Source organism: Pteropus alecto, unplaced genomic scaffold (genome assembly GCF_000325575.1).
Source record: "Pteropus alecto unplaced genomic scaffold, ASM32557v1 scaffold53, whole genome shotgun sequence".
NCBI classification, from domain to species: domain Eukaryota; kingdom Metazoa; phylum Chordata; class Mammalia; order Chiroptera; family Pteropodidae; genus Pteropus; species Pteropus alecto.
The window spans coordinates 1,603,703-1,614,971 of record NW_006434366.1 but is presented as its reverse complement, the minus strand read 5'-3'; the positions used below and the strand labels follow the sequence as shown (position 1 = coordinate 1,614,971).

Below are 11,269 nucleotides of genomic sequence, written 5' to 3'. Positions count from 1 at the left end.
GTTAACTGAGTGTGGACACGTGTCCCCAAACTGTACCGCAAGGACCTTCAGCCCCGTCCCCTTCAGGAAGCAGGCGGCCAGCCCCCAGCCGAAGCGCAGATGGGGTTCCTGTGCTCGGCACCTAGACCTTGCCAGGGAGGGGTGCGGAGCACACCCAGGGCAGTGGAGGGCAAGGCCAACCCTCGGAGCAAGCGCGCCTAGGCCAGGAGCAGCCCCGTGCGCCTTCCGCACGGCTCTCCCAGGCCACGCTGCCGGGGCAGAAGGAAGCTCTTACCCCAACGCTGCCTGGGGTCGAGGGGCTGGGGGACCCACAAATCACGGTGATAAGACATTAGGCCACCACTTGTCGGTCTTTCAACACTTTATTGGCCACATCGCCCAACGTCTCCAGGGCAGTTCCACCCACAGACCCTGAGCGACCTGCCTTGGCCACACTCATGTGACGGAACCAGCCTGGGAATCTGGGTCTGCTCAGATCCTGAGCCGGACTGCTCTTCGCTGCCCAGGAAGGACAGCCTTGCCCTTGCTTCTGCCCCAAATCACCTATGAATGTAGATCACGGGGAATCCCAGAGCCACGGAAAATGCCACAAGCAACTGGGGTTCTGGACAGCATCATCCACCTCCCTCCAAGGAGCGTTCCAGGAAGAAGTGTCAGCCAGGCACTCTGGCAGCTGGGGCCCTGGTCAGGTGTCTGCATGGCAGCCATGCTGTGCCTCAGACCTCCGAATGTGAAGGAACCGGGGCCTAAGGAGACGGGGACAAGGTGCCTGTCACTGCCTGGGCCCCGGAGAATAAGCAGAAAGTGGGAATAGAACATTCTCCCCACAGCTGGAGCGGTGATGGCCCGAAGTGGAGGGCCAGCCCAGCTGCGGGGGCTGCGGGGAGGGGAGAGTCTTACCTCCCACAGAAGTCCTTGCGCACAGCCACAAGATTGAGGGACAGGTCCGGCCGGCTCTGAAGCCAGCTGCCGACGAGCTCTGGGTGTCTTGGGTCTACTTCTAAGAAGACGCTTCTACATGGGGGAGACATGGGTCACCTCAACCGGGCAGAGCTGGGACCTGCACTCTGGGGCTGCCGGGGCTGGGAGGGGTCGGGGCAGAATGACGGCCAGGGCATGCCCAGGACACACTGGGAGGGGAGGCGGCTGCTGAGGATAGAAGCAGGACACCCGCCCACCCTTACCCAGAGTCCTTCAGGAGCCGAGGCGCCAGGGCCAGGATGTGTGCGATGACGTCCATGCCCTCCTCCCCGCCGTCCAGGGCTGCGGGGTCTTCGTAGCTGCAGGGGAAGCAGTGGGAGGTGAGAGCCTGAGACGGGGGGTGTCTGCAAAGTGAGAGAGCTGAGCGGGGCTTCCATGGAAGGCACCCCAGGGAACTTATACTCCAGGCTGAGAGGAACGCGAAGACCCAGAGGAGGGGCCCTGAATGACCGCAGGTGGCCCACACCAGCCGTGCCGCGTGTACTCCGTGAACCCCCCGACTGACGGCCCCCACGGCAAGACTGTCTCCCCACGATGAGGCTGTTTCTCCTCTTGGTCTGGGGAGGCCTAGAGCTGGCCCCGACCACCCTGGGGAGCTGGGAGGGAGGGAGCCAGCACCTTGACCCACACTACCACTGCCTCATCTGGGGGCTCCTGGCTACCCCTGGGTCTCAGCCCATCTGAGAGCAGATGGCTCAGTGCAAAGCCTGGAGTAGGGTGTCTTAATCCCAGCTTCCCTGCGAAGCCCCCACACGACCTTGGACGAGGCACCTTCCCTCTCTGGGCCTCAGTCTTCCGTAAAATGACACCCATCTGAGCACCTTCTATGCATGCTGCACTCTGTCTGGCATTTTCGTCGTCGCTGAGTACCCCCAAAGCCCTGCAAAGATCCAGCCCTCCCCTTTCACGGGCAGAAAACCGAGGTGCAGAAAGGTCCGGTGGTCTTCCATGGGAAGGCAGCAGCTGAGCCCTCAGCGCGTGGGCTCTAGAGTGAGCATCTCCTTCAGCAGCACAGCCCTTTCGGCCCTCTTCCCACACTCCCCATCCCTCGGGAGGGTGTGGCCCTCCAGGGCAAACCCATCCCACTAGGCCTCTCCGGCCTGGCCTCCCTGTCCCACCTAACCCCGCACCTGCGGATCTCAGGGGCCAGCTGCTCCATGTCCTGGCTGAAGACATACGGAGGGTTGCTGACGACCAGGTCCACGGGGCCCCAGGACAGAAGGTGCGCCCAGCTCCCCTCTGTGGTCGAAGGGAACACAGCAGAGAACGAGAAGTAAAGGGAGGCGGCTCCACCCACCACCACGTCCCTTGGGTGGTCCCTCTTCCCAAGCCATACCTTGGGCCTGTCTCTGGACCAGATAAGCCAGATGTGCAGACCAGTGCCCAGGGTCCCCAGCCAGCAGTCTGGCAGGGAGTGTGTAGCTTTTCACCTAGAATGTCCTTGCCCTCCCCTCTTCCTGTCAAAAACCTCCTCGATAAGCAAGATTCAGCTCAAGTGCCACCTTTGGCCTCTGACTGCCTGGGCAAAGCAACAGCCTCTGCCTCCTGCAGCCCCACAGGCCTTGTCACACTGCCTCACAGCCGACACGGACTGACTATGGATGGCAGCCCTGGCCTCAGTCCATTCCCGGTGGCTTTGTTTACAGGTCCCACCCTGTGCCAGGTGCTATACCCGGTACATCACATTCCATGGAGGGGGCACATGAGGCTCAAGGGTCCTGCATTTATGCGATAGAGACAGAACTAGAGCCAGAACCCAAAGGACACTCTGTAAAGGCTGCGACCGAGCAGTGCCGTGCCTGAGCCAGGCGGGGACAAAGGTGCATTCAAGTATTTTGGTCCTAAATGCAGTCTATTGAGCTTCTGTTTATCTCTTGACAACAAGCAAGCCCGAGATAACTCATGAGTTATGAGAGAGTCAGAAGATAAGAAAGACTCTGTGCCCGGTCCTACCGTGGGTCAGGTAAGCCCAGGAGGCAAGAGGGACTTGCCTGTCCTCAGCAAGAATTGGTCTGAGATAGCCCTGTGCGTGTGCGTGTGCGTGTGCATGTGCGTGAATAAATGTCGGAAAGCCCTCCCTCCAGCTCTGCAGAGTGCCTCACCCGCCCAGCAGCAACTGCCCCCAGGATCCCTACCACAGTGGAAGGTACCTGAGGTCACATCGAGGGGGATGATCCGAATCCTGTCCTGCAGCCGAAGCCTGGAGAGGTGGGAAGGTAAGGTGAGTGTGGGGGGCAGAGTCCACCATGCTGCAGGCACTGGGGATAAACCTTCCATGGACCACAAGGCCCCTGTGCCCACCGCCCATTCTAACCCTGTGGGAGCCACGCCAGGCTGCCCCCAGTGCCTCCCCATCCTTGGGGGTGGACATCGGTGGCTTTGATACCTGGATAGAAGCAAGGATCAGGTCTGAGTCCAGTTCCCCCTACCCTGACCCTCTGTTCCCCCAGCCCACCTACCTCTGAGCATTCTCATGGGTCAGGCAGATGGCGGCTTCTTCCTTATCCACAGCAATGACTTGGCTCTGTCCCAAGAACAAATGATGGGTACATGAAAGACAGGGTGCTGAGAGAAGCCAGGCCTAGGGACCAGGGCTGTCCTCCAACCCCCTGCCAGAAGAGGAGGGAAATATCCACAGCTTTCCCCTCTCTTTGGCCAGACAAAAGGGGATGAGAGTCAAAGGCTGTGACCACGGTGCCTCCAGCAGAGACGGGTCGGGCAGGGACAGTGAGCACCAGCCCAGGACTGGGGAGAGGATGCCCAGGCAGCTCACCTGGGGGAGGTGGCTCAGCAGGCTGAGGGAGATGGCGCCCGAGCCACAGCCCACCTCCAGGATGAGGGGTCCGCCTTGGGTTCCTATCACACGGGGCCTCTGGGCCACCTCCTCCAGTACCCATTCAACCAGTTCCTGCAAGGCAGAAGGATCTGGATCAGAGTTGGTGCCAACCTGGCCCCTAGGGGTCTTGGCACAGAGACACGAGCATAGTTAGCCCCTGTGTGGATGCAGAAGTCGGGGTGGCTAAAGCCAGACTGAACTTCCTCTCTGCCGGGGCCATGGGCAGGTCACTCTGCCTCTCCACACCTGTTTCCCCACCTGTAAACTAGAGCACTGTTGAACACAACCCACCTCGTCAGGGTGCGGTGGGGAGTAAACAGAACCCCGTTCATGAAGCGTGTGGTACTTGGGTACGTGGTTCGTGCACACGGTACATAAGTGTCCAGCTAAGCCCGTCACAGATCCTCCTGTTTTGTGCTCACTGCAATTCTAAGAACTGTGCCCGCTGGTCCCAGGCCACACCCTCTGTGCCTGGCCCTACGTGCAGAGCTTTCCCTGTAGTAATCTGATGGGGCCTCACGACTGGCCATGAGGACACTCAGGCCCAGGAGTCAAGGCCCCACCTGGAGCCTGGCCTGCAGCTCATGGTGGCTAATTATCAGGGGCTGGAGTGTCCCCAGCTTCCAAACAGAGCTGAGCTTAGGAGGCCCCCAGGAGGCTCCTAGGCCAAAGGGATAAAGAATTCCCTCTGTGGGAGGTGAGGCTCGGAGGGGACAACATGGTCCTGCCCGAGCCCATATCTGAAGGGGGCTGTGGCATACATAGAGCATGGGGTCAGTGGGCTGGGAGGTGCCTGACTGCACTGTACCCACCTTGGCAGCAGGGGGACACCTGTGGACACTGTCACTTTGGACACAACAGGGTTTTGAATCTCACCCAGCCATCTGCCCCTTGCAGGGACTGTGCATGAAAGCCAGCACAGGGCGGAGGCAAGCACGAAGGGCCGCTGCTGCCCAGTGGCCAAGAGTTTCTAACCAACAGTAAAGTCGGGGGCCCGAGTGGCCAGGCACAGAGCAGAGAAAGGGCGATGGCTCCTTCTCAAAGGCATCTGTTTGAATGAGGGCAGGAAAGACTCCTCTAGAGGCTCAGGACTCCTAGGGCCCAGGTCTGGCTGGCTCACGGAATGGGGGGGAAGGGTTGGCAGGTGGGCTTCCTTCATCTGGAAGGTCCGCCTTCTGCAAGAGACTTCCTCGACACCCCTCTAGGCTCTCTCAACCATGGTGTTCCTCACCGGGGGTCTAGGGTCTAGGACAGGGACCCCTCCCACCAGATGCAGGCTCCATGGCAGGAAGACCAGGGATGTAATGTATCGCGGTATGTCCCACATGGACAGGGCTTGGCCTAGAGGGGCCTCTTGGCCACTTCCCAAGTGCCGGGCAACCTCTCAGTGGCTGTGCGAAGCTACTCTATGCGTCTCAGACTCCAGGTGTCCCCCACCTCCCCCCAATGTCAACAGTCAGGCCCCAACGGAGCAGAGGGCTCCAGATCACTCAGACCCACTTTCCACATAAGCTCCCCAGGGTTGAGTCCCAATAAGCATGTCACCCTGCCAGGCACCCCAACACTAGGAGCAAAGCTCACCTGTCCCCAGGATAGAAAGTCCAAAGCAGGCAGAACTTGCCCAGAACCTCTCCTGTTCCAAGCTGCTGCCTATGGAGGAGCCAGCCTGGCTGCAGCTGGAGAGGGCTGCCCTTGCTCGCTCCCACCGGCCCTGCACCGAGCACTGCCGGAGACTGGGAGTGCTGGCAGCAAGCTGGGCCCACAGCTCTGGGACTGGCACAGAGCGAGCAGTCTAGGGCTGTGGAGAAGAGCCTGCGGTCTCAGTGGTGAGGCCATGTACCGAGTGGCTAGCAGGATGGCTGAGACTTGTCGGGGGTGTGAGCTTCTCTTGGTTTCCTGGCCACCGTCAGACCCACCCTGGCTGAAGAATGACCCCTCAGCCGACCACACTAGCCAACCACCTCACAGACACCCCCAACCTCAGAGATACACACCACATACGTGAACGGCCACCCTGGGCAGGGTGTGAAGCTGAGAGACTGGGCCACACCGCCACACGTGCCCCGTGGCCTTACACTCCAGAGCATGGGAGGATCATCTCGGCTATGCGACAACCTGAGGGGCTGCGGTGGGGGAAGGGGTGGAGATCACCCCCAAGAAGTCCAGAAACTCTCTCCTCCTCACTCAGTGAAGGGCCTCCCTCAACGCTAACCTGGTGGCTCCTTGGGGGAGGTGAAAGCCGAGCTGGTCGCAGCCCCCCCCACCTCCAGCACCTTTTCCAGGTAATCAAGGGACGAGCCCTTGGCTCTGCCTGGAGCCACTGCCTCCGCAGGACTCTACACACCCTCAGGGGGTAGGCCCAAGGCCTCGGCAGGGCCTGAGTGCCATGAGCACTCTCTATTAGGACAATGTCCCTGGTGGGGCAGTGGCATTGCCTCCCTCAAGCCAATCACAGACAAGGCACTGAGCCTCCCACAGCCCCCAGAGCCTCATCCACCAGGCTGAGGGGGATGGCTCCCATGTGCCCACTGCAGGCGGGACTAGGCTCCCTCCCCGCCCCCAGGGAAAACCCGACTCCTCAGTCCACATGCCTGCAACTGTGCGGTTCGGACTTCGGCACCCATTATCAGAAACCACCCTTCAGTGGATGGAGAGAACATAAGCAGCACACTCCCTCCCCTGCACCCATTCTCCCCACTCCCTGCCACAGGCCACGTCCTCTCGAGTTCTTGGTAAGGCACCCCCCAAAGCGGCTTCATGTAAGGGCAAACCTGGCAAGTTCTGAGAAATGTCTGCACAGTGAGGTAACGACCTGGCCTCCCAACCACAGCCTCCCCCATCCCTCCTCCCCCCGCCACCCTGCAGCAGAGCTGCTCTCCTGGCCCAGACCCAGCCAGGAAGGGGTGGGAGGGGGGCGGCACATGGGAGCCTGAAGTCTACACTCAGAACCCTGGAACACATGGCTGGTGCCAGGTCAACTGTAAGAGGACTCAAAGGTCATCATGGTAGCTTCCATGTCCTGACTCTTGGCAAAGCCTGCACATGGCAGGCTACATCCTACTCTGGGTCTCAGAGCTCCTTCCCAGGTCAGCCTACCCTAGATGAGACAGCCCTATGTGACATACAGGACCTTGACGTGAGTCAGGGTGTCCAAGTGGTGACTCCATGCTCCCCACCCCCTGCCTCCCCTTGGCAGCCCTGTGACTTCAGCAAGGTCTCAAATTTACTACTGCGCCTGCCCTGACCCTGGGCAGAGAGGCGAGGACCTGGTTTCTCACCGTATGGTGTGGGGATAAGCGGAGTGAGGATTTCTGGACTGGCAGAGAGAGGCTAGGAAAGTGAGAAGGGGCCCTGGGTCCCTGGCTAAGGCTGGCAGACAAAGCCTGACCTTTCCCAGGAATGTCTGTGTGTCTGGGCGTCTTGCTAGAAGAACCCCTTCTCAGAACCTGGTGCCCTCTGGCTTGCCCACTGGCCTCATTCAGACCCATCTGCCTGCTCTGCTCTGGCTCCCAGCTCTGCCACCTACAAATTCAAAGAGAATTCTAAGAAGAGCCACAGAAAGCATCTTCCAGGGTCAGGGTGCCTCAATCAGTGAGGACAGCATGCTGAGGCCACGCATTCCCCAATCTTAGTAATTAGAGGGACAGAGGTGATGACCTGACCAGATAGTAGATTTAAAAGGACCACCAAGTTACAAATTCCCTAGCCTGGAGGCCCAACCTCTCATCATCCAGGCCCAGAGGGGGCAGTGACCTGCTTGAGGTCACACAGCTGCACCGGGCCTCTAGACATCCAGCTGGAGCCCCCTCCACTTTGCCTGCCTCCTGAGGAGGTGAGCATTTGCTTCCCATGGGTTAGGTAGGCCAAGGATCGAAGGGACAACTCCTAGGGAAATGAAAAAAGGCTAAGCACTTGGTGGGCAGCACCAGATGGGGCACCCTGAGCCACTGCCAGCTCTAGGGACTGGGGAGGTGGCTTTGAATATGAGGACAGTCAAGGCCAGCTGGAGACCTCTGTCCTCTTGGCCCCACCTATCCAGCCAGCCAGGAGACACCAGTTTAGGAGGACACTGCCTCTAAGAAGAGCAGCAATGGGGCACGAGCGCCCCCTAGAGGAAGTCTGGAGCATTCCCACCTTGCTCTGTCCTGGCGGCATACCTACCTCTGTTTCTGGCCGCGGGATGAACACTGGCTGTGCCATCTTCAGACTGAGCCCTTGAAAGTCCCATTCACCAAGGATATACTGCACAGGCATCCTGCAGAGGGGGTAGCTAGGTGACTATCAGTGCCAGAGCCTAGACCAAGAGGACTATGCCTGGGTTGAGGGATAACACTTGTGGCCAGAAGTATAAGGTAGGGTCACATCTCCTGTGCCCTGGGACTCCTATCCAAGGCCTTCCCTCTCTCCCTTCTTCCTATTATTATCTTCACACACACACACACACACACACACACACACACACCCATCATTCTCTCATCCCAAAACCTCCCTAGTCCTTGTACACTTTCCTCCTCCCTGACCATAAATTTGGTGGAGCTGGGGGAAGCAGGACCCCTGCTCCTCATACAGAGCCCTCGGGTCTGTTCCATGGAGGCTCACCTTTGCAGTCGCTGGCTACTCAGCTCCTGGATGCACTGTAGCTGCCAAGGGGTCAGGGGCTGGGTCCAAAGTACTGGCTTCAGGCTCTGAAACTGTCCCACAGAGAATGTGAGCAGCTGGCTTCCCTGACCCAGAGGCCCTGATCCAGGTTTCTTATGTGAATAATGCCTGTGGCCCCAACACTGGCCACCTTGATCATCCCTGAACCCCTAACGCCTGGCACACAGTGTAATAGTTTGTTGGATGAATAAGTACCTGCCTGAGGCATTCCTTGAGAAAAATCCCAGTACTCTAAGTGGGGAGAAAAACCCAGAAGTCTTTTTCCCAAGGTCCTCCCTCCCACCTTTCTGCCCTCTTGACAAAATTGCACTTAACTGTTTTGGCTCCAAGGACATGAGCCACAATACTCTCTGGATTTTTTTCCCCTCTTCTCGAAAACTGCCGTCCAGTGACTGACCAGCTCTGTGGCCTTCAACGAGCCAGCTGGAGGCAGATGCGGTTGCCATGAGCTGAAGGCCTGGCCCCAAGTGCCTCCCCTCCTCCCGGGGCCAGATAGAAAGGCCCGCAGCATTCCACCCCAAAGTTTCATGTCTCAGGGGAAGGCTCCTCTGAGCACTCCCAGGTCCCCAAGTCTTCTTTGTGATGTCAGCTGTAGAGGAAAGTCACTGGCCCCAGCTTAGCGGAGATGGAGAGGTCACAGGTTCTAGCTCCTTAAAGTGGCTCTGGTCCTCAGATGTGCTGCCACCCTGACAGACAGAACCAGAAGAGCAGCTGAGTCTTATGTGATACATTCCCCTCTGACCTGCCTGCTGCCTGAGCGAGGGCACGCTCTTGCTCTGTCATCTCCCTGACTCCATTTTAGATGCCGACCCACCTGTTTGATTCTTCTGGTCTTGGCCAGTGATGTTTTCTTCACGTTTCTGGCTGAAGTGGGCTGAACCCATAGGTCATCAGTCCCTGCTGATAAAATGGGCTGTTGGTGGGTCAGGGCTCAGGCTTGGGAGGCTGGACAGATCTGTTTGACCCAGAGTGTGTGACCTTGGAAAAGTCATTATTTCTGAGTTTCAGTTTCCCTGACCATAAAATGGGGAAAATAATACCGACTTCATGATGAGCAGTGCGTTAGTCAATGAACGTCAAGGGTCCGGGAGCCAGCTCAACAGACAAAAGGGACTCAGAGTTATATGCTATTAACTAATGTTACAAGGGAGAGGCGGCTGCCTTGGCTTGGGGGGGTTTGCTTTTGATATTTTGCTCATACTGTCACTGATTTGGATGCTGAAATGCCATGCCCCGCCATCAGATCCATAATCCTAAATGTCAGCATAAACTGTCAGCTAAAGAATTAACAATTTTTGTTAATTTTATAATTGTTATCACCAACAAGTTTAACCGAAAGTTTAAAATCAGTGGCCCCCTTTCCTTTCACATAGACCAAGGTCCAAACAAGTGCTTATTGAACATCTGCTAGGTGCCACATCTTCCGATACAAGCAGGGAGGAAAAGGAGGCTGCGAGGCAGCGAGTGACTTACCCAAAGTCTTCCTTGTAACTGTCCTAGGCAAGACAAAGCTAGGTCCTCCAGACTCCAGAGAAGGCGCTGCCCCAGGAGGAGCTCAGGCCTTAAGTCAGGGACGCAGCTTCCCTCTCAATCCAGCACAGCAACGTTAATGATCCAGGCGAGGTCGCCTCACCCCAAGCCTATTTCTTCATATGTACCATGGTGAATTGGGGGGTGTGGGGTCTTCGAAGGTGATACAATCCAGGGGAGCCCATCTCGATCCCCACCTCTAGCGCATACCTGTCGCGGGAGGGGGTACCAGACCTGCCCGCCGACCTGGAGAAAAGGCCCGGGGATCGGCTCCCGGACGTGCGTGGCCCACGGTGAGCTCCCTCCGATGCCTTGCTTCCGGGGTCGGCGCAGCTGAGAAAGGGCTCGGGCGGATCCCGTCGCCCAGCTCCAAGGTTCCTAGAGCCACTGGGTTGCTGCTGGGAAAACTGTGAACGCCTCGCCCACTACGTCCGCAGGTCCACTCTTAAGAAAGTGCATGACTGTGTGGGGTTACTCCTTGGGGGCCCAGACCGGCCAATCTTCTTGAAGGTCATGGCTCCAGCCCGCAGTGACTACTCCAAGTTGGCGCTTGGGTACCCGGCCGGGGCCACGTGTAGCCAGCAGGAAAGGAGGCGTGTCACCAGCCGAAGTGTAGGGGCGTGGTCTAGCAGAGCTTATGGGCGGGTAGAGCTGCACGTGGGTGGGTCTCAGCGTTGGGGTACCAATTTGGGGGGCGGGACCCAGAGTCCAGGACCAGGGTAAAGGAATGGTGCGAACCGCGGCGGGGACGCCAGCTAGCGACCGGACCCTAAGACGGCTCTTGACGGTCTCGCTCCTGCTTTAGGGTTTGGAACAGGGAGCTCGAAACCGGACGTAGGAGACCAGAGTTTGAATCCTAACTCCGTTGCCAACTCGTCGTGAGGCTTTGTCCAAGTGCTGGGCCTTCCGTGGGCCTCAATTCCTCCTATAAAATTCATGGCAGTGTCCGCAAAGTGTGGCCTGCCAACACCCCCCTCCCCCACCAGAATCTATTGTAAACTAGTCCACTGTTCACCAGACTACTATTAAACACGCAATTTCCCGGGCTCCGTCCCAGACCCATGGAGCCACAGCGATCAGTATCTGTAACAAGCTACTTCGGGGATCCCCATAAACCCCTTTGAAAATCTGAGGATTAGAAGGTATGTGAGGGCCCCTCTGAGCTGGTGGCACCCTGGATGGAGGCTATTGTGAGGGTTATGTGTAGGCTTGCCTGGGTCGGGGTGCCCAATAATCCCACTGCAAAAATACCATCCCTCTCCC

The 11,269-nt window shown here is 58.2% G+C and overlaps 1 protein-coding gene across 1 annotated transcript; it reads right to left on the bottom strand.

The window, feature by feature from the left end:
• Positions 1-343: 343 nt before the first annotated feature.
• On the bottom strand, positions 344-10,601 carry HEMK1 (HemK methyltransferase family member 1). The gene is given in 13 exon segments (XM_025044850.1): positions 344-746; positions 901-1,014; positions 1,185-1,280; positions 2,112-2,220; positions 3,132-3,181; positions 3,441-3,505; positions 3,755-3,889; positions 7,979-8,072; positions 8,417-8,508; positions 8,792-8,837; positions 8,839-9,162; positions 9,291-9,454; positions 9,950-10,601. Coding segments are annotated over 11 exon segments (1,029 nt in total). The 5' UTR covers positions 9,006-9,162; positions 9,291-9,454; positions 9,950-10,601; the 3' UTR covers positions 344-685.
• Positions 10,602-11,269: the final 668 nt, after the last annotated feature.